Below are 19,799 nucleotides of genomic sequence, written 5' to 3' on the forward strand. Positions count from 1 at the left end.
TCGACCGACCGGTTTAAACCGTTTTTAAAACCTTGAGAAGTACATCTATCTTAACCTACACACTTTAAGATATTCTAAAATTTAACCTGATTTTATTTAACGTAAACCTCTACCCGATATGGATAAAATAATAATAATTTCCAAACATTATTATTTTCGTTGTTATCTTATAATAATTATTAAAATATATAAAAGTACATGAGGTAAGGTTTAGACTGTACAAAAATAGAAATAAGTGATGTCCTTTTCCAAAACAAGTTCTTTCATTTTTGTTATTTGAAACAAATGCATTTTGTTTAGTATATTTTTAGTCAAAATTTATTTATTTGTTCATTAAAAGTTAATATAATTATTTTTGGCTAAAAAAGTTCATTTTGTTTTATTATCAATTAATAATAATAATTTGAATATTTAGTTATTCATTACAAAAAACATATTACCTTAGATATAAACACACAATCGTACCTTTTATTCGATTTAAATGGAAATTTATGAGAATTGCCAATAATAAGCTTGCAATTCAGATACAAAAAAGTATAGGACAGAAAGGATCTTCAAAAATATCTTTACCTGAGAGAGAATTGTTGCTTTTCCTCCCCAAGATATACAACAAACCACACCATCTTCTACATCTACTTCCCGATTACAGTGTGTGTGTGTGTAGAGAAATCAAAAATCTGAAACTAACATGGGGAGGGGAAGAGTGACGTTGAAGAGGATCGAGAATAAGATCAACCGCCAGGTCACTTTCTCGAAACGGAGATCAGGATTGTTGAAGAAAGCTCATGAAATCTCCGTCCTCTGTGATGCCGATGTCGGCCTCATCATCTTCTCCACCAAAGGAAAGCTCTGCGAGTTTGCTTCCGATGCATCGTACGTCTCTCTCTCTCTCTCTCTCTCTCTCTCTCTCGCTCTCTCTCTCTCTCTCTCTCTCACATCTTCTTCCTCTTCTCCTTTTTCTACTACTTCTTCTTCTCCGATAACTCGTTAGTATTTCCCCCTAAATTTTGGTATTTGATTTCTACACCTTTAATAACGTTTTAGATTTTTGTTGTTACTGACATATGTAGTTTGCTCGTTCACTTTCAGTTTTGATTATCGCAGCATCTGATGAATTAATTGCACAAATTGACAAAAACTTTGCATATTTGTAGTTGTTGACATGAGATTTAACTTAAAATTTTAGAAATCATCCGAAATTTGCAGTCTGGCGAAGTCAAATCTCTATTTTCTTTCAGCATGATTCTAATTTCGCGTAATCGTCTCTGGACTTTCAGATCTGTGGTGGTTTTAGTTCAGATCATATAGATCAAGCACAATTTTACCAATATCATATATAATATTTTGATGCTTGTATTTTATGACTTGACTCTGCGCAAACACAAAACCTTTTCTAAATATGGAAACTTAGCAGATTCATGCAAAATACTTTTTATATACTTCTCCTCCTGCAACATGTAACTAAAAGTTTAAATGTTTTGAGTTTAGGTTAGATCCATAAGTACAAAAATACTTGCGTTATTTATTTCACTTTTCATGTTTTTCATAGTCGTCAAGATTTGAGATGGAAATTTAGGGTTTATGTGATGAGAACGACAATGAATAAAGAAAAGGAACCAATGAAATAACGAAAACACATATACTAGGTCAAGTCATACCATCATTCTTCTTTTCTCTCTATTCCTTTTTTTATTGAAAACTTTTTATTTATTTAATCGAAGCAATCAGAGGAAAAAACCTCGGGTCTTGCTTTTCTGATGTCGGATATATCTTCACTGTAAACCTGATAATTTGTTTAATAGGTAAAAATTATTATTAATTTCAACGTAACTAATTAATGTATATTTAATAAAATAATTTTTTTCTCTACATAGCAATAACACTAATTAAATGCATGAAAATGAATTTTACTTGTATAGGAAGTATAAAAAAAACAATTTATGCAACTTCACTCTAAGATGAAGATAATCAGAGATAGTACTAACAGCAGAACATAATGTTAATTAGAGAGTACAGACTCTAGAACAATTTCAGGAAAAAAAGCGTAGACTTCTATTCTGTATAGGGTCAATGGAATGGAAAATTTTGTGTTTAACACTAAACTCTTGATGTAAAAGTACAAAAATAGGTATTGGTTCCAATGAACTAAGTACATGGGGAGAGTGTCACCATTAAAGTTCATATAGTTCTAATCAAACAAGCTTTTACATCCCCTTGGTGATTAGAACGAAGAACGAATTACCATCTTTTCTAATAAATAAACACCCAGAGCTTTGGGTTATTTAGATCACAGCTCATTCAATACCAAAACATGGTATGATAATTACCTCTTTGTCATCATTACTAGTCAATGAAAATACATTTATGTTATCATCCAACTTGCCTTCATTCCATTTGGAATATATGATCACACAAAACTGTCAAATACTTTTAGATCATGGAATTAACTAGGCTTTGTATCATATCAAACTTCAACATGTAAAATATTGCAACATCTTCTTTAGAAGAAAAAAAATTTCCATCTTCATATTTTTTCTGTTTGTTCTTTCAAATGTAAAGTTTTGATGAGGTGTATAACCGATTGTCATTTCATGCCAAATATCACTATCCTTGTAATATTTCTCAAAATTCTTTTGAATAATATCTACCTCTACGGAATACGATCACTCCATGGAGTGTTGCTTTTTGGCATAATAAAATTCTCCACTTCTACCTTGAAGTTCTAGAATTTTGTAGAATACTTAGAAGTTTCTATGATAAGATACACCCAAAAATTTGGTGAGTAATATCCAATGAGAGATAAAACAAAAGTTACCTAGCTTTTTCAAAGATAAAAAATTGACGTGCACTAAAAAGTTGGAATGATATTTTTTTTCTTGCCAATAGGATTTGGAAGGAAAGTAAAATTATTTGTTCCTTTCAAAAGTTTCAAAGCTTTCATATATATCACTAACACCGTCAATGTGAAACAAATATTTTTTAGACCATATATGATCAAAATAAACTGTAGACATTTTTTTTAAACGCTTACTTGTTTTGTTTTAAATTGCATTCACGAACAACACTTACCTTATAGGGTTTTTCATCTTTGACTTTAACCTCTAACCTCTAACTATTTACAATACTTGTGAACAATAATCAGAAATGAATTGTGTCTATATTTTATGCAAGCTTTCAAACTCCTTGATATTTTTTTCTTTTTCTAAACGGCCGAAAATATATATAAAAAAACAAAACGCTAGCAAAAAGGTAGCGATCCAACAAAACAACTAGTTTACGAGGGGATTAAGCATTCAGTCATTTCAATTTCTTCTAACCTTACGATTTTCTTTACAACACCAATTATACGAAAACAAAATAACCGAATCAAATAAAAACTCTTTCTTGTTTCCTGGTAAATTAATTTGCAACCAAACCCTGTTTCCCTTTTCATCTCTAACTGGCATACATGTTTTCTGACATGTCTCATAATGTTTTTCCCCAAACGTTTTCATATGATTATACTCCTTGGTGTATATAAAACGTATGTACTGAATATTCTTCCATGATATTGTTAAACGTTACTTTTGAATTTGTGATAAGTATTTCTCATTTTCAACTTTGATATGTGCCTTTTCAATTGTTTCTCATTCTTCGGTATCCAAGAAAAGAAAAGTTGATTTTTGATATTCTATTTAGTATAATCTTCTAAATACGTTGAAATGCACAATAAATTTCATTTTTTGAATTGATCTCCTCATCAATCCATTCTACATGCAGAAACAAATATGTATGAAACATAAAGCTTAATCTTCCACATTCATTTACTACTTACAAAATTTCTTTTTTCATGAATCTTCATTTTCAAGACTCTTTTTATTAGGTTACATGAACTTAAACTCTAAATGAAGCTAAGTAGAAACTTCTCCAAAGTTTGTGCAAGTTAATTTATTTTAGGGACAACATAATATAGAACTAAACAATGAAACATGATTAGTAAATAGGGTAAAAACCATGCACATGTTACCTCACAACTTGGTGTCATGACTAACCAGTAACCATATATAAAAAAATCATAATATCCCATGTAAGAAATGTAATATCAAAGTTTAAACTTAAGATCTCACTTATGGTTCTAATCACCTTACTATAATAACACATATAATGAAACATGATTAGTAGGCCTAATCAACTAAATGTAAGAGATGAGAGGAAACTATAATCCATAACAAGTCCACAATCCCAAATCACAAACTAAGAATCCTAAATATTACACCAAAACTCACAAATTAGTAAGTGGTTAAGGATGGACATTTGAGAAACTAGCATCTACAAAAACTCATTCCTTTAATATTTAATGTATTCAAAACCTAAATGTTTTCAATAAAATGAGAAATAAAATTGGCATTTTAAATAAAGAATCCATGGAGACAAGAGAGTAATGGAGATAAATCGGTGGAGGGTTGTAGATTAGATGGTAATTGATAAGGAAGATTACAAAATCACCATTTTATCTTCCTTTTTACTATAATTTTATAATAATATATGGATTATTTGTATTTAGTTTCTAGTATATTAATTTTTTACACTACTACTAGCAACAGGATGGAAAGCATCCTTGAGAAGTACGAAAGACACTCATATGAAGAAAGGAACAATACTACAACCGATCAAGAGTCAATTGTATGTTTTACATCTATTAATTTTATATAAACTTCATGATACTTACAAAATTAACCTTATAAAACCCTAAAAAATTATAGGGTAAATGGACTATGGAACATGCGAAGCTCAAATCCAGAATTGAACTTTTACAGAAAACCCAGAGGTAAAATATATTAAATCACTTTTTCATTATAGCTATGATGGTAAATAATGTATGTTAATCTGCTTTTCATAGTCATATTATGGGAGAAGATCTTGATTCCTTGAGTCACAAAGAGCTTCAAAACTTGGAGCACCAAATTGATGCATCTATTAAACATATTAGGTTGAGAAAGGTATACATATTTTGCTTTAAGAATCATAATAATAAAATATGTTTTTGTATAATGTTTTAAACCAAAATTCTATTATGCACAGAACCAGCTCATGGTTGAGACAATTTCTACACTACAGAAGAAGGTATGTAAGTAAATAAAAAACAAGTGTCACCCTGAAGCATAAAAATTCCTTACTTTTTATTACTTGTAGTGAAGCAATTCATAAAATTTGATTGTAAATACACAGGAAAAGGCATTGCAGAATCAAAACAACACGTTGTCAAAGAAGGTAATTTTTTTTTTCTTTTCTTTTTTTGCAAATTTTAATTAAAATACGAGGCGTTTAACTGTTCTTAAAATGTCTAGCATACCATATAAAGTAATGAAAAGTAAACACTTTCAGATCATAGAAGTAGAAAAAGAACAATCACAACAACCTCCCGTAGAGCAACAAAAGGATGACAACATGCCTTCAATTCATTTTAGCACTTTCATTAGGTAAGCCTCTTGATCCTCTTGATCCTTTCTTATATTATCTACATCATTATTTGCATCTATACTATGTGTGTGAGTGTGTGTATATATATATATATATATATATATATATATATATATATATATATATATATATATATATATATATATATATATATATATATATATATATATATCAACGTTGTCAAGATCAGGATCCTATCTAAGATTGTTTTTGGGTTTACAAGATCGTGATTGTAAGATCGGTATCCGGATCCTAAGATCCCACAAAATAAAATGTGATTTTAATTTATAATTTTTAATCACGAAAAATATTTCAAATATTCAATTTTTCATTCAAAAGCTATAAAAACATCAAAATATTCGTTATAACATAATACAAAATGGTAAATTGGTAAAGGATAAAAAACATAAAATATTAAAAAAAAATTCATTTGAAAAAAAAAAATCAAGGGAAGGTAGGATCGGATCGGATATCGATCCTACGATCATACCTATGATCTTACGTTCTTATCTGCGATCCTACCCAAAATACGATCATTTTATCCGGATCGTTTTTCATACCTAGGATCGTACGATCCTACGATCAGTATCGCGATTTTCACAACCATGATATATATATATATATATATATATATATATATATATATATATATATATATATATATATATATATATATATATATATAAGGGTTTAAAAATAAAAAAAAATGTATAAAAAAATTATTTAGAGATCATAAATCTTTTTTTTTTTTACTTTATATTCTTAAAAATCACATCATTTTTTTTTATAAATTCACAAGAAACAAAAAATTAAAAAATCGATTTATTATTTATTTTTTTGGTTTTTTTTCAAAAATTTTTTAGTGAATTTATATAAAAATGTGCGGTTTTAAAGAATATAAAGCCAAAACAAAAAAAAATTGTGATATTTAAGTATTTTTTATGCATTTTTATGATTATTAGGGTTTTTGTTTTTAATAGAACCTAAACATATATATATATATATATATATATATATATATATATATATATATATATATATATATATATATATATATATATATATATATATATATATATATATATATATATATATATATATATATATCGTTTTCTATATGTAGGACGTGTGAGGGAGAAATTGATGGACCGGTAGAAGCAATTCCAAAAGAAGGTCAACCTTCAATAGTATTGCCTCCATGGATGCTTCAATATATAAACCAGTAAAGGTTTCCTATGTGAAAATAAGACACCTATTTTCCATGTGTCCTCTTAAAAATTAAATGGTTTATGGATATGTAAAACATATATAACTTTAGCTATTCGAGAGGAGGGATGGAAGTGTAAATATTATGGTGAATAGCATGACCAATATATATTAAATTATAGTACCCTATGAACATATATTAAAGGTTACTTTCAAATAAAATGAATTGAAAACCTAAGTTTCTTTTTGTAAGGACAAAACTAAAAAATTTAGATATTTGATTGCCTAAAACAATAGACATTTTTTTTTCTTTTCTCATCGATGATTTGGATCTTTTACTTTGTGTATACATATCCGAGTAAGTGTGATCTGTGAAGCTATAAGTAAAAAATGGAATGTATGTATGATTTTAAATAAAAAAAGAGAGCAAAAGAAATCTTATTTTAAGATCTAGTAGTATTTAGCTTATACTAATATTTAAGTCTGCATTTTGTTGGAGATTGTTACATGTTTTTGTTTTGTTTTTTTTGTTTTTTTTTTTTTTTTATTAGGAATGAGAATTAATTAAATTAGTATATCATATCATAACTTTCAAAACACTAAAAGTTTAAACGAAATAAGAGTTGAATGATTTATTAAAATGTGAGAAGAGTCTAAGGACTATTTTGTATCTTGATTGGTTTTTCAATAATCCGAAGACCATTATATAGAGGAGAATTTGCATAAATGATCATGCAATAAAAACAAAGATTAAAAAATGACAACAACCAAAACGCAAGGCCTAAAGTTGGACCAAAAGAAAAAAAATTCACGTAAACATATACAAAATTTATGTGGAAACATAAATAAACTCGATTGTATACCAACACGTATATATAAAAAATATAAGTAAATTTATATATTTTGTGAATTAACAAAGGAAAGTTCAAATAATAAAAAACGTAGTATATATGATCGGAATCGTACGTAGGAAACGTACATAAAAACAAACAGCAAACCATAAAAAAAAGTTATTATCAATTCTAATTAATAAAAACCCATAGCTTTGGGTTATTTAAATCAAATCATTCAATACCAAAACATGGTGTGAGAATTACCTTGTTGTCATCATCAATAGTCAATGAAAATACATATATGTTATCATCCAACTTGCCTTTCATTCCATTTGGAATATATGATCACACAAAACTCTAAAATACTTTTAGATGATGGAATTAACTAGACTTTGTATCAAATCAAACTTTGATATGTAAAATATTGCAACATCTTCTTTAAAAGAAAATTTTCCATCTTCGTAGTTTTTATTTCTATTTTTTCTTTTAGATATAAAGTTTTGATGTGGTATATAACGGATTGTCATTTCATGCCAAATGTCACTGTCTTTGTAATATTTCTCAAAATTATTTTGAATAATATCTACCTCTACGGACTATGATCGCTCCACAGATTGTTGATTTTTGGCATAGCAAGATTCTCCACTTCTACTTTAAAGTTCTAGAATTTTGTAGAATACTTAGAAGTTTCTATGATACGATACACCCGAACATTTGGTGAGTAATCTCCAATGACATAGATAAAACAAAAGTTACCTAGCTTTTTCAAAGATAAAAAGTTGACATGCACCAAAAAGTTGGAATGATATTTTTTCTTGTCAATAGGATTTGGAAGGAAAATAAATATTTTTGTTCCTTTCAAAACTAACAAGCTTTCATAAATATCACAAAGATGGTCAATGTTAAGCAAGTACTTTATAGACCATATATGAGCAAAATAAACTTTAGAGATTTTTTTAAATGCTTAATTGTTTTGTTTTAAACAGGATTCACGAACAACACTTACTTTATATGGGTTTTCATCTTTGATTTCAACCTCTAACTAATCTTTAAAAAAAAACTTGGATTTTGTTTTGTTAAGTGGCATATGCTTGATGGCGTCACTATTTACAATACCCGTGAACAATAATTCGAACATGTTTTATGCAAGCTTTCAAAATGCTTAGAATTTTTTTTTTAAATTTGTTGAATATTTAGGACTGTAAATGAACCAAACGTTTAATGAACCGTTCGTGTACCGTTAGATAAACAAACAAATATGAACATGTTTTTTTTTTTTTTGTTTAGTTAAACAAACATACATGAACAATGCTCATGTTTGTTCAATTATGTTCGCGAACGTCGTTTAAGTTTCTTTGTAAACGTTCATTTATTTTTGTTCGAGAGTATATTTAGATTAAGATCTATTTCATCTTTATATTTGAGGCCTTTCTTGATTTTGGATGTTTTGTATTTTAGGATTTACTTATAACGTTTTTAACTATATAAGTTTACACATTTGGATATTTCTATTATTTAGTTCTTTTTGTGTTTATTTGTTTATATTTGTTTAATTTTCATCTTAATAAACAAACACAAACACTGTAATATTTAAACAAACAAACACAAACAATAAAATATGTTTGTTTATTGTTCATGCTCGTTTGTTAGTTCGATTAAACTTAAACAAAAAACATGAACAAGTTCTTTTTGTGTTCGTTTTGTTCGTTTACAGCCCTATGAATATATAAAAAAAACAAAACACTAGCAAAGAGATAGCAATCCAGCAAAACAACTAGTTCATGAGGGTATTAAGCACTCTATCTTTCCAATTTCTCATAAGCTTATGATTTTGATTACAAAACCAATTATACAAAAATAAAATAACCGAATCAAATAATAACTCTTTCTTGTATTTCGGTAAATTAATTTGTAACTGAACCCCTTTTCCCTTTTCATCTCCTTAGTATGAATTTCAAGAACCGGCATACATGTTTTCTGACATCTCACATAATGGTTTTCCCCAATAGTCTTCCTATGATTATACTCCTTGGTGTATATAAAATGCATGTGCTAATTTTTTCTTCCTTGGTATTCTTCAATGTTACTTTTAAGCTTGTAATGAGTATTTCTAATTTTTCAACTTCAATATGCATATTTTCAACTTTGTAACATCCCAAAAATCAAAGTAAAATTTTTCATTTTTAAAACACAATCTACAAGCCCAAAAGTTATCAAAACATTATTTACAAATCATAATAAGTCAAAACGTTGAATCAAAGTATCAATCAACATAAACTGTGGGATGATGTGTACAAACATGCCTTCGCTTTTCCCCGCTAATCAGAAGTACCTGAAACATTGAAATCCAAACAGTAAGCCAAAGATTAGTGATTCCCAAAGTACCTCATAATAAAAACAATTATAGATATAATGCAAGCATGTAAACATGGTTTGTTGATCCTTGACCTCAACCCAACCATACCTGGGTTTGTTGGTTTACAACACAGAGCAGTAAGACCTCAACCCAACCATCCAGGGTTTATTGGCACATGGACTCAACCCAACAATCTAGGGTTGTTGGCACGTGGCCTCAACCTCACCATATTGAGTATGTTGACTTCTAGTCTCAACCGAACCATACTAGGTTTGTTGGCACGTAACCTCAACCCACCCGTCCATATGTCGACATGTACACAACAAATCACATATAGAACTATCATAGAAATCCTACATATAAGGATACATAAACACAATAAATGGGTCGGCCTTGGTGCCTTAGATCCATTGGCATAGTGAGAGAACTCACCTCTCAGTCTGAACACAAGTTAAAATAAGTCTCAACTCCGAACACTGGCTCAACCCGTCACCTATTATGCAAATCATTGCCAAATCTTAATTAATACCAAATTACCCAAAATATCATTTGGTCCAAATTGTTCAAACTCAATAAACCAGTCGAGTCAACCCAACCGAGTTGACCCAACCCTGTACGCGGGGAGTACTCAAAAGTACGATGGTGTACTCGATCATGACCAAAAGACAGGAACCTAACCGCATACGTGCGGCATACCATTTGGTACGCCCAGCATACGCAACTGAAAGCTCTCAACCTATTAAGTGCTTAATACTTAAGCCTTTTTTGTCCAAATTATAGACCCAAGTCCCAAATGTTTTCCTTGACCACAAAGTTTCCAAATTTATGGTCTTGCATGGCCATTAAGTGCTTAACACTATAAACCCCAACATCTTAATCCATTAAGATAACTAAAATCATGGGGAAGAACTAAGAGTCAAGAACACATTTTTATTACTCTAAACCTAGAAAAACGTCCAAAAGGACAACTCATTTACTCTTTAGCACGCCATTCACAAGAAGGTCATATTTGGAGACCAAAAGTTCATAATATCATCATACACACAAGATCTAACAAGTTAATCACCAAGGTATGAACTTTATACCTTCTAGAGATTGAGGATGATGCAAGACTTCTAGATCTAAGCTTGCTTCTAGCTTCTAACCTTTACCACCACCTTTTCTTCATTTAAAACACAAAAAAACACAATCTTAATCTTCAAAATGCAACAATGGGGCTAGGGTTTATAAGAGGCAACGTTTCAAGGAGGCTGGAAATAGGACTTAAGGTTCAATATATAGGGCCCAACCCATAAAGATTAGTGCTTATGTATCGACAGAGTACACCCTGTATACTCAGAGTATGCCTTGCGTACTCAGAGTACGCCCAATGTAATCCTAATATGGCGTTGTTTCGCCTTACACCCCCTTATGCCTAACACACCATCCATGTATGCCCTTATTAAGGGACAAAGTTATCCAAATCACAGCTTAAAGGATTATAAGGGAAAATTACTAGGATTCGAGTTTAACAATTCTCCCCCCATTTAGATCAGACTTTGTCCTTGAATTTCGCCAAAGTGAACAGCTCTGGATAATGCTCCCTCATATCTGACTTTGGTTCCTAAGTCCACTCAGAGCCCTTCCAATATTGCCACTATACCTTGAATAATGGTACCACCTTTTTGCGCAATGCCTTCATCTTCCGATCAAGAAACATTATCGGCCTCTCTATATAGTTCAAGCTCTCATCGACATGAATTTCATCTAGAGGTACCACCATTGTATCATCAACCAAGCACCTCCATAACTGAGAAACATGGAATGTGTTATGAAGCCGACTGAGATCCTCCGACATATCAAACTGGTAAGCTACCTTGCCCACCCTATCAATCACATGTATTGGTGTAATGAATCGGGGTCCCAGCTTTCCATGCTTCCTGAAGCGTATGACACATTTCCATAGTGACACCATTAGTAATACCATGTCCCAAACTTGGAACTCCAGCTCAGTACACCGTCGATCTGCATAGCTCTGTTGTCGGCTCAAAGCTATTTGCAATCTCTGTATGAGCTGTTGAATCATCTCTATAGTTTTGAGCACTACCTCAGTGCTCCCCATAACCCTCTATTTGACCTCACCCCAACATATCGAGGTGCGACACTTCCTCCCGTATAGAAGCTTGAAGGGAGGTGAACCAGTACTAGAGTGGTAACTATTGTTGTACGAAAACTCTACCAAAGGAAGGTAAGTATCCCAACTCCCACTAAAATCAAGGATGAAAGCCCTCAGCATATCCTCCAAAATTTGAATCATACACTCACTCTAACTATCGGTATGAGGGTGATAAGCAGTGCTGAAGTGAATCTTGTACCCAAATCCTCATGAAACCTCTTCCAAAAGTTTGAAGTAAAACTAACATCCTTTTCTGATATGATGTAAACCAGCACCCCATGGCGAGGTATCACATCTCGAACGTAGATATCTGCCAACTTCTCATTCGAAGAAAACCCTCGAATAGCAAGGAAATAGGCACTCTTGGTCAACCTTTCAATAATCACCCAAATAGCATCAAATTCATGAGCAGTTTGCGGTAATTTTGTGATGCAGTCCATCGAAACCTATTCCCATTTCCAAATAGGAATCTCTTTTAGGGTGAAAAGTTCTCCTTGGATGTGGCTTACCCTCTTGTATGTGTGAATGGGTTGAGTCTTTCCTATAAATAAGAAGTGAATCACCCCTAATTACTTAAGAACTTGTAAGACCCACTTGTGAGTGTTAGTTTAGTGAGAGAAAGAACAAAACCCACTTTTACTATGACTATTCTAATGGAGCTTAAATGATTTTATTTACTCATCGTGTTCTTGATGCTTGAATAATTCACTAGATCTTTTTAATTACGCACATGTCATCATAATTAGGATCACTACAATTGATATCAGAGTAGGTGTTCTTGAAGCTCTCAAGAATTGATCCATGATGATTACATGATTTGAGTAAATCTTCATTTGTTAAAATTTCAAATTCTCGTGATCATGGTGCATTTGGTTTATGATTCTTGGATCGTGATGATTGAAGATGTCAAATAGAAATTCAATGAGAAACAATTTTATGGGTTATTTTTGAAAGGTGGGTTGATTTCATGGGAAACTTTGAGTTCTTATAGAGGATTGAAAGATGATCAAGGAAAGTTGATATTCAACCTCTTAATATGATTGTTTTTTATTCAAATTTCCATGAATATGTTATCTTGGAGTGCTAATCAAAAGGAATGAAGAGAAAGAGAATTATTCGACAAGGAATAGGTTTCTCTTATTGAAGACCCAAATGATCTTCATGTTCATAAGTTTCTTGAATATCAAGAAATAGGATTTCAATGTGATTTTGATGAAGATGTGAAATTTTTTCCTTCAATTAGAGTTTAAATCGATGAATGCTTGAGTTCTTGTGATTCGTTTGAAGGAATGGATCCATATCGAAAGTGTTTAATCCAAGAAGTTCAAATGTATCAAACTACAAAAGATTTCATTCAATCTTACAAATGTAACATCCTGGAATAACAAGAGTAGAGTTGAAGGGCTAAAAGTGAAATTGTATAAGGGCAACTCGGCGAGTCCATGGGTGGACTCGGCGAGTAGGGTCGCGACTTTGATCGCGTGTTAAGTGGCCTACTCAGTGAGTCCAAAGATGGACTCGGCGAGTAGGTGCTGAGTGGAGAAAACCCTAAATCCGGAGGATGAGCCCTATTTAAAGGACATTATACCCTCTCCCCAGCCTCTTTGATCTCCCTTGAAGTCCAGAAATCCTAGATACGTGATTGTGGAAGATTTGAGTGCATTTGGAGCTTGGGGAAGTGATTGTTGAAGAGATCTTGGAGAGTTAGGAGGCTTGGAGCAAGGGGCTTTGCTTAGATTCGGATTCCTTGCTTTTGGGGGCTTCATTTTGAGGTAATATCTCGTTCTTGGGCTGTGTTCGTATAGATTCATCATTTTGGGGTTGTGTGGGAAGCTTAGATTGTGGTATCTTGAGTTTGAAGGATAGATCTGAGGTTGCTACCTCAGATCTGGAGTGGAGAAGGTCTTAAGTGCATTAAAGTCCTTGTTCTTGAATAATTGGTGAAGCCATCATATCCTAAACCCTAGCCCTAGAGGGTAAAATGCCTAGACCTCTTTAGATTCACGTAAAGTTTGCCACTTTACGTGATGGATGGCCTTAGGAGGGGTAGATCTATGGTTTGGATCATCTGCATGGCTTGGAAAGCCTCTGTATGGATTCAGACTCGGTGGAACTCGGCGAGTCACATGGGTGGACTCGGCGAGTTGGATAAAGATGGCCTGGAACTCGACGAGTTAGAAGAACAACTCAGCGAGTAGGTTGAAGATAGTCGTAGACTCGGCGAGTCTGTTGTTGGACTCGGCGAGTCTGGTCATAGGGTCCATGTTTCTTTTGGGAAGGCTGTGACTCGGTGAGTCAAGGGATGACTCGGCGAGTTAAGTCGCGAATTGAAGGAGGTTCTGTGTATGGGGACTCGGCGAGTCATCGGGTTGACTCGGCGAGTAGAGTCAGTTAGGGGTAGACTTTGACTTTGACTTTGACCAAGGGTTGACCAGTTGACTTCCAGGGGTATTTTGGTAATTATTGGCTTTTGTGTTGGTGTTATCCAGTGGTGGAGTTCGGGTCGGAGATTTCAGCAGCGTGATCTTATCCTTTCAGTCAGCAGTTACGAGGTGACTTATCCTCACTATATCAACAGGGTCTAAGGCACCAAGGCCGGCCCTTTATCGGATTGAGATCCGGGTATCTGTTGTTATGTTATTGCTTTGATATGTTCGCATCCGGGTACTTAGGATGGTATTCGTTAGAGACCTGGTTAAGGTCGGTATCCTGGTAGATAGGATGATGCTATGCTAGTGACCAGTTAGGTCGGTATCCTGTTAGAGTATGTTGTGTTATGTGATCTGCTAGATCGGTTTAATTGAATATGAATTGTTATGTGATTGTATGTTTATGTGCACATGGTTGTTTGGACTGGAGTTGGGTTGAGGCGGGTCCTGCTTCGTGCTGTAGGCCAAGATACCTAGGGCGGACCGGTTGTTCCGAAGGCCCGGCGAGCGGTCCGGATAGGCTGTGGGCCCCACGAGGGCGGACCAGACGTGCCGAGGCTCGGAGAGTGGACCAGGCCGACTGAAGGCCCAATGCGGGCGGACCAGTCATACTGTAGACTCAGAGAGTAGACCAGGTGGGTTGAAGGCCCGGTGCGGGCGGACCAACCACACTGCAGACTCGAAGGACATGACTGGACTCGGAGGGTGGACCAGGTGGACTGAAGGCCCGACACGGCGGACCAGTCTCACAGTAGACCCGATATGCATGGCTGTTATGAGATTCGTTATAATATAGCATGTTGTGTGTATGGTATATGTGGTTGGTATTTTGGGGGTATCTCACTAAGCTTTCGGGCTTACAGTTGTGGTTTAATGTTTTTCAGGTTCTTCAGGAGACTGTGGCAAGACAAAGGCGTGACCGTACCGCTCCTCGTGTTTATGTTTTATGAAATGGACCTGGGAATACTCTGATAATAAATGTATTGAAAACCTTTTTGTAATAACTTAATGAATTGGGATGTTTTTGAAAAGTTTAAATTTTATTGAAATTTTGGTCGTTACAAGTTGGTATCAGAGCCTTGGTTTGAGTGAATTGGAGGAACACTTGTGTGACTCCAGTCTCAAATCGAGGAGGGTTTTCATAAGAATATTTAAAATGGTTTTCAAAATAAGTAAAGGAGGACGCGGAGGTACGATCAGCCGGAGCCAGTAAGTAACCCCAAAATACCATACATGATATTTGTTTTATTGAGCTTTGATAGAACAACATGCTAGTGTTAGGCTAGGGATCTTCAGGATTTCATGATGTGTTGCCTGATTTATGATGCCTGTTAGCCTAGGGTTTCCTTGTGAGAGATTTCTAGTGTTCCTCTAGTAGTGAGGATAGAGCGTTGTTATGTATGTTTTCACTAGGGTGTTGTGGTAGTACTTCATACAAATATGGGTAGGTGTGGAAGGTAGTATGGGCCCGTACTACTGAAAGCACAGGACCCATACGCGTATCAGGGAAACCATGACCTCTAGGGTTGGGTTGAGAGTTGGTTCCCGAGATAGTGGGAAGTGTCTGAGATTTTGGTGATTTATTTTCAGTATGGAGACTTCAAGGCATGTTGGGAGTGGATCCGGGTCAGGATCGGGAGTAGGAAAGGGAGTTCCAGGCGGGTCCATATCGCCCGAGGCTGTTGGTCAAATTAGCACAGGCGATTTGGATGCGAGGATTCGTGAGATCCTGCATGATGTGGTTGCTGCATTGTTCCGGGCCGAGCTGCCGGAACTGTTTGGGTCGATCAAGACCGCCATGGTGGAGTATTTTGATAAGCGCTATGCGGCTCTCACGGAGACAGCTGCCGCGGCGACTACAACGGTTGTAGCAGCGACAAGGGGAGGAGCTAGTAGAGGTTTTCAGTATCGGGACTTCGATAATACGAAGCCTCCTACCTTTGATGGAGTTCCGGATCCGATCGTTGCTATAAGATGGTTATCAGATGTGGAGGGGTGTTTCTTCACGTGTTCATGCCCTGCTGATTAGAGGGTGAGGTATGCTCTGAACCTGTTAAGGCTCGGGGCAAAGGATTGGTGGAGGTTGACCACGGGGTCATATTCGGATGCGCAGAGGGCTGCGGTTTCATGGGATCAGTTCAGAGAGATGTTCATCACTCGTTATGTTCCGCAGGTTGAGAGGGAGAGGTTGGCTCAGGAGTTCCTTGAGCTGAAGGAGGATTCGGAGTCGGTGACGGAAATCACCAGGATGTTTACTGAGAGGGAGATGTTTTGCCCTGAGTTCGCTTCGGAGCAGGCTCAGATGTCCCGATATCTGAGTATGCTAAAGAGAGATATCAGACAGTTTGTGTCCACGCAGAGGTGCGAGACCTTGTTGGAGTTGCAGGAGGCCGCCAGGCGGCGTGAGTTAGAGATTGAGTTGCAGTTGAGTGAGCTGAGGCAAGCTCCGGTACAGTCGCAGCCGGCGACGAAACGGTCTAAGACCGTTGATTCCAGGATGGGAGATCAGGGCAGCCACGTTTGTGGGAAGTGTGGGAGGGGTCACACCTGATTTTGTCGGTCGGGTGGTGCATGCCGCAAGTGCGAAAAGGAGGGGCACTATGCGAGGGATTGCCGGCAGTCAGTGCCGGTTCGGGATTTGGGGATTTGTTATCATTGTCATCTGGTTGGGCACTTGAGGGTCAACTGCCCACAGCTTGTTGCAGGACTGGTGCAGGCTCCAGCACCGGCCACTTTGAGGATCACCGGAGGAGGTTAGGGTGGAGTGGAGCCCCCAAGGGCTCAGGGACGTGCTTTTCAGCTTTCAGCAGAGGAGGTCAGGGCAGTGCCGGATGTAGCTGCGGGTATGTTTCTTTCTTGATATCTCGTTATCTTGTGATTATTATGGTGTGTTATTTTATGCCAGTCGTGTTGTTTGGGTTTCGTGTTGGTATCCGTGTTTCCTTGATGATTTAATATGGTTATGGGTTAGCGTTTTCGGGTTTTCGTTGGATATCTTTTGTGAGGGTTATTAGTGAATGCGGTGCTGGTTTGAATGTCGGGTAGCATCTGCAGTCAGTGGATAAGTGAAGATTGGGTTCCTTTCGAGCGGGTTGATCAGTGTGGGAATGTGGCCATAACTTTCTCATACAAACTCTGTTTTTGACGATCTTTATATCCAAAAAATTGTCTCAAAGTGAACTATCGCTTTATTTTACTAATTCATGTCCACTCTTATATATTAATGATTGTTATGAAAATCATGGTGTTACGGATTAGATCAACAATGATATTATTTACCATAACTACATATTGTGATTATGAGATATGGAAAATAGATTTTTTTTAAATGTTTTTCTTAATAGACACCTACTTGGAGATGACTATATAGTTTAGCCTAGTTGTTATCTTAACAAATTGTATAAGCCTTAAAATCTGTTTATAGTTCAAACAAAATCTTCATTTTAATATGACAACACGAAGTATGTTTGTTTTTTAATAAAAAATGAATATAACATATGTATTAACTAAGAACTAGTAGGAGTCTAGTGATATTCCTAATCTTTAATTAATAAGATGTACTTAATCATCAGAAAGTACATTCTGACTATGCAAGACCATTTCGCCTTGACTCAAAATGTGTTTCTAAATTGAAATACTTAGAAATGAAAAAACACATTCCTAGAAAGTAAAATGTATGGAGATAGAAAAAGATAAATGTTAATGTTGTAAATGTTTATGCGTATGTTGACAATATCTTGAAAGAGATCAAGATACAACCTTCCTTTGGAGGACTCTTGGCAATGCCACATGGCACCATTTTGGGATTGCCTCAATAGGACATTCTAAAAGTACTTACAAAGATTTGAAGAATGTACATGAGATAACCAGTTTAGAAGAAGATCTTTTTGTAAAGAGCTACACAAGATGTTGGCCTCAAAAAACATGGAGATAGTTATCAATTATAATTGGATTATGACTTCATTATGAATGAAGAACGATTTTAGTAGAATAAGCTCCAAGAAAAACATAATTGCACAATCTACTACAAAATAAAAACACATCTCTACTTCAGAAAATGTAATCAAATATGATTGGATGAATGAGTTCAACGAAAACTAGGCTGAGTCCTTCCAATTCAAGGATTGCCTAGAAATATTTTTTCGACTTCAAGAGAGTAATAAATCAAGTTAAGAGACTCTAAGTCGCATCAGAACATCAATTGTATTCTCCAAGATATTTAACTATACTTAGAATAAAGTTACATATGGTGATGATAGTATTCACAAAATTCATACAAATTAAAGATATGTGACAAATGTATTATCTGTAACACCTAAAAATTCGATCTATGAAAATAAGTTATTCTATGCCATAATGATTAATTTTAAATAGGATATTATTTAGGATGAATAATCTTAACCAAGTTATAAGATATGCGAAAGTTGTAGAGGTCATCAAACCAAGAGTGTACATATAGAAAACTTCTAAATCTGAATTCATTAGAGGAAGTTATGGTTTTTCAAAAGATTCAGCATAACAATATATTAATCGAAAATCGAATCTGATCGGACTATTTTTAGCCAAAACAATCTAAATGAGTATTTAAATTTTCATTAATATGAGTTCAATGATATAGAGATAGTCGAAAACGGACGTCGAATAAGAAAGTTATATTTTTTATATAGACTTTAACAGTTTAAGCTTGTGTAAAATAAATAATACCAAAACTAGCCGACAGAGTATAAATAAAAGTTGTAGATCTCATTGATAGCTACGTGTGGATATGTAACATCCCAAAATACGACCCAAATTTTTTTGTTTAAATAGTAATAAAAATCATATACTGATTGTCATATCATAAAAACCATACGTCAAATATCTCAACTCATAATAAAATGTCGTGAAACAATTGTATCAAATCAAACTATGAATCAAAACAAACTCCCAGGATAAAGACTGAAGCTGTGGTGTGTGCGATGCCATCATCCCGAGCTCTTCCCCTTACTTGCAAAAGTACCTGAAACCAAAACTGAAACTGTAAGCACGAACCTTAGTGAGCTCCCCCAAACTACCACATACCATACAATAACATATAAACACGTACTGGGCGTTGCCCACTACATCGGACCGAAGCCCGGAAACTGCATCGGACCGAAGTCCGGAACTAACTGATCATAGCATAGAATATACACATATCAACTAGCATAACACACATCATCATAAACTCATATACTGCATACTAAGTCAGGCCGTAGCCTAGAACACATTACACATAAATCCTATCTGAGCCTCGAATGCATCGAACACACTAACAACTGCATCGGACCGAAGTCCGGAAACTACTACTTACTAAATGGGCCGGCATTGTTGCCTTAGAC

At 34.6% G+C, this 19,799-nt stretch overlaps 1 protein-coding gene across 2 annotated transcripts; it reads left to right on the forward strand.

Annotated features, from left to right (window-relative positions):
• Positions 1-518: 518 nt before the first annotated feature.
• LOC145006994 (agamous-like MADS-box protein AGL8 homolog) lies at positions 519-6,854 on the forward strand. 2 transcript variants are annotated; one of them, XM_078966018.1, is made up of 8 exons: positions 519-873; positions 4,578-4,662; positions 4,743-4,807; positions 4,880-4,979; positions 5,062-5,103; positions 5,209-5,250; positions 5,365-5,459; positions 6,584-6,854. In XM_078966018.1, exons 1-8 carry the CDS (start codon positions 689-691, stop codon positions 6,684-6,686), a joined length of 717 nt encoding a protein of 238 aa, XP_078822144.1. In that variant the 5' UTR covers positions 519-688; the 3' UTR covers positions 6,687-6,854. The 2 variants fall into 2 exon arrangements, with proteins under 2 accessions (XP_078822144.1, XP_078822187.1); XM_078966061.1 differs by having other exon boundaries at positions 4,584-4,662.
• The last annotated feature ends 12,945 nt before the right edge of the window (positions 6,855-19,799 follow it).

The sequence above is a fragment of the Lactuca saligna genome, chromosome 1 (genome assembly GCF_052625555.1).
Source record: "Lactuca saligna cultivar CGN05327 chromosome 1, ASM5262555v1, whole genome shotgun sequence".
NCBI lineage: Eukaryota > Viridiplantae > Streptophyta > Magnoliopsida > Asterales > Asteraceae > Lactuca > Lactuca saligna.

Coding starts and splice junctions, on each gene's coding strand:
- LOC145006994 (XM_078966018.1), top strand. CDS start 689: ATGGGGAGGGGAAGAGTGACGTTGAAGAGGATCGAGAATAAGATCAAC. Junction 5,251..5,364: donor ACAACACGTTGTCAAAGAAG/GTAATTTTTTTT, acceptor AAACACTTTCAG/ATCATAGAAGTAGAAAAAGA. Junction 5,460..6,583: donor CATTTTAGCACTTTCATTAG/GTAAGCCTCTTG, acceptor TTCTATATGTAG/GACGTGTGAGGGAGAAATTG.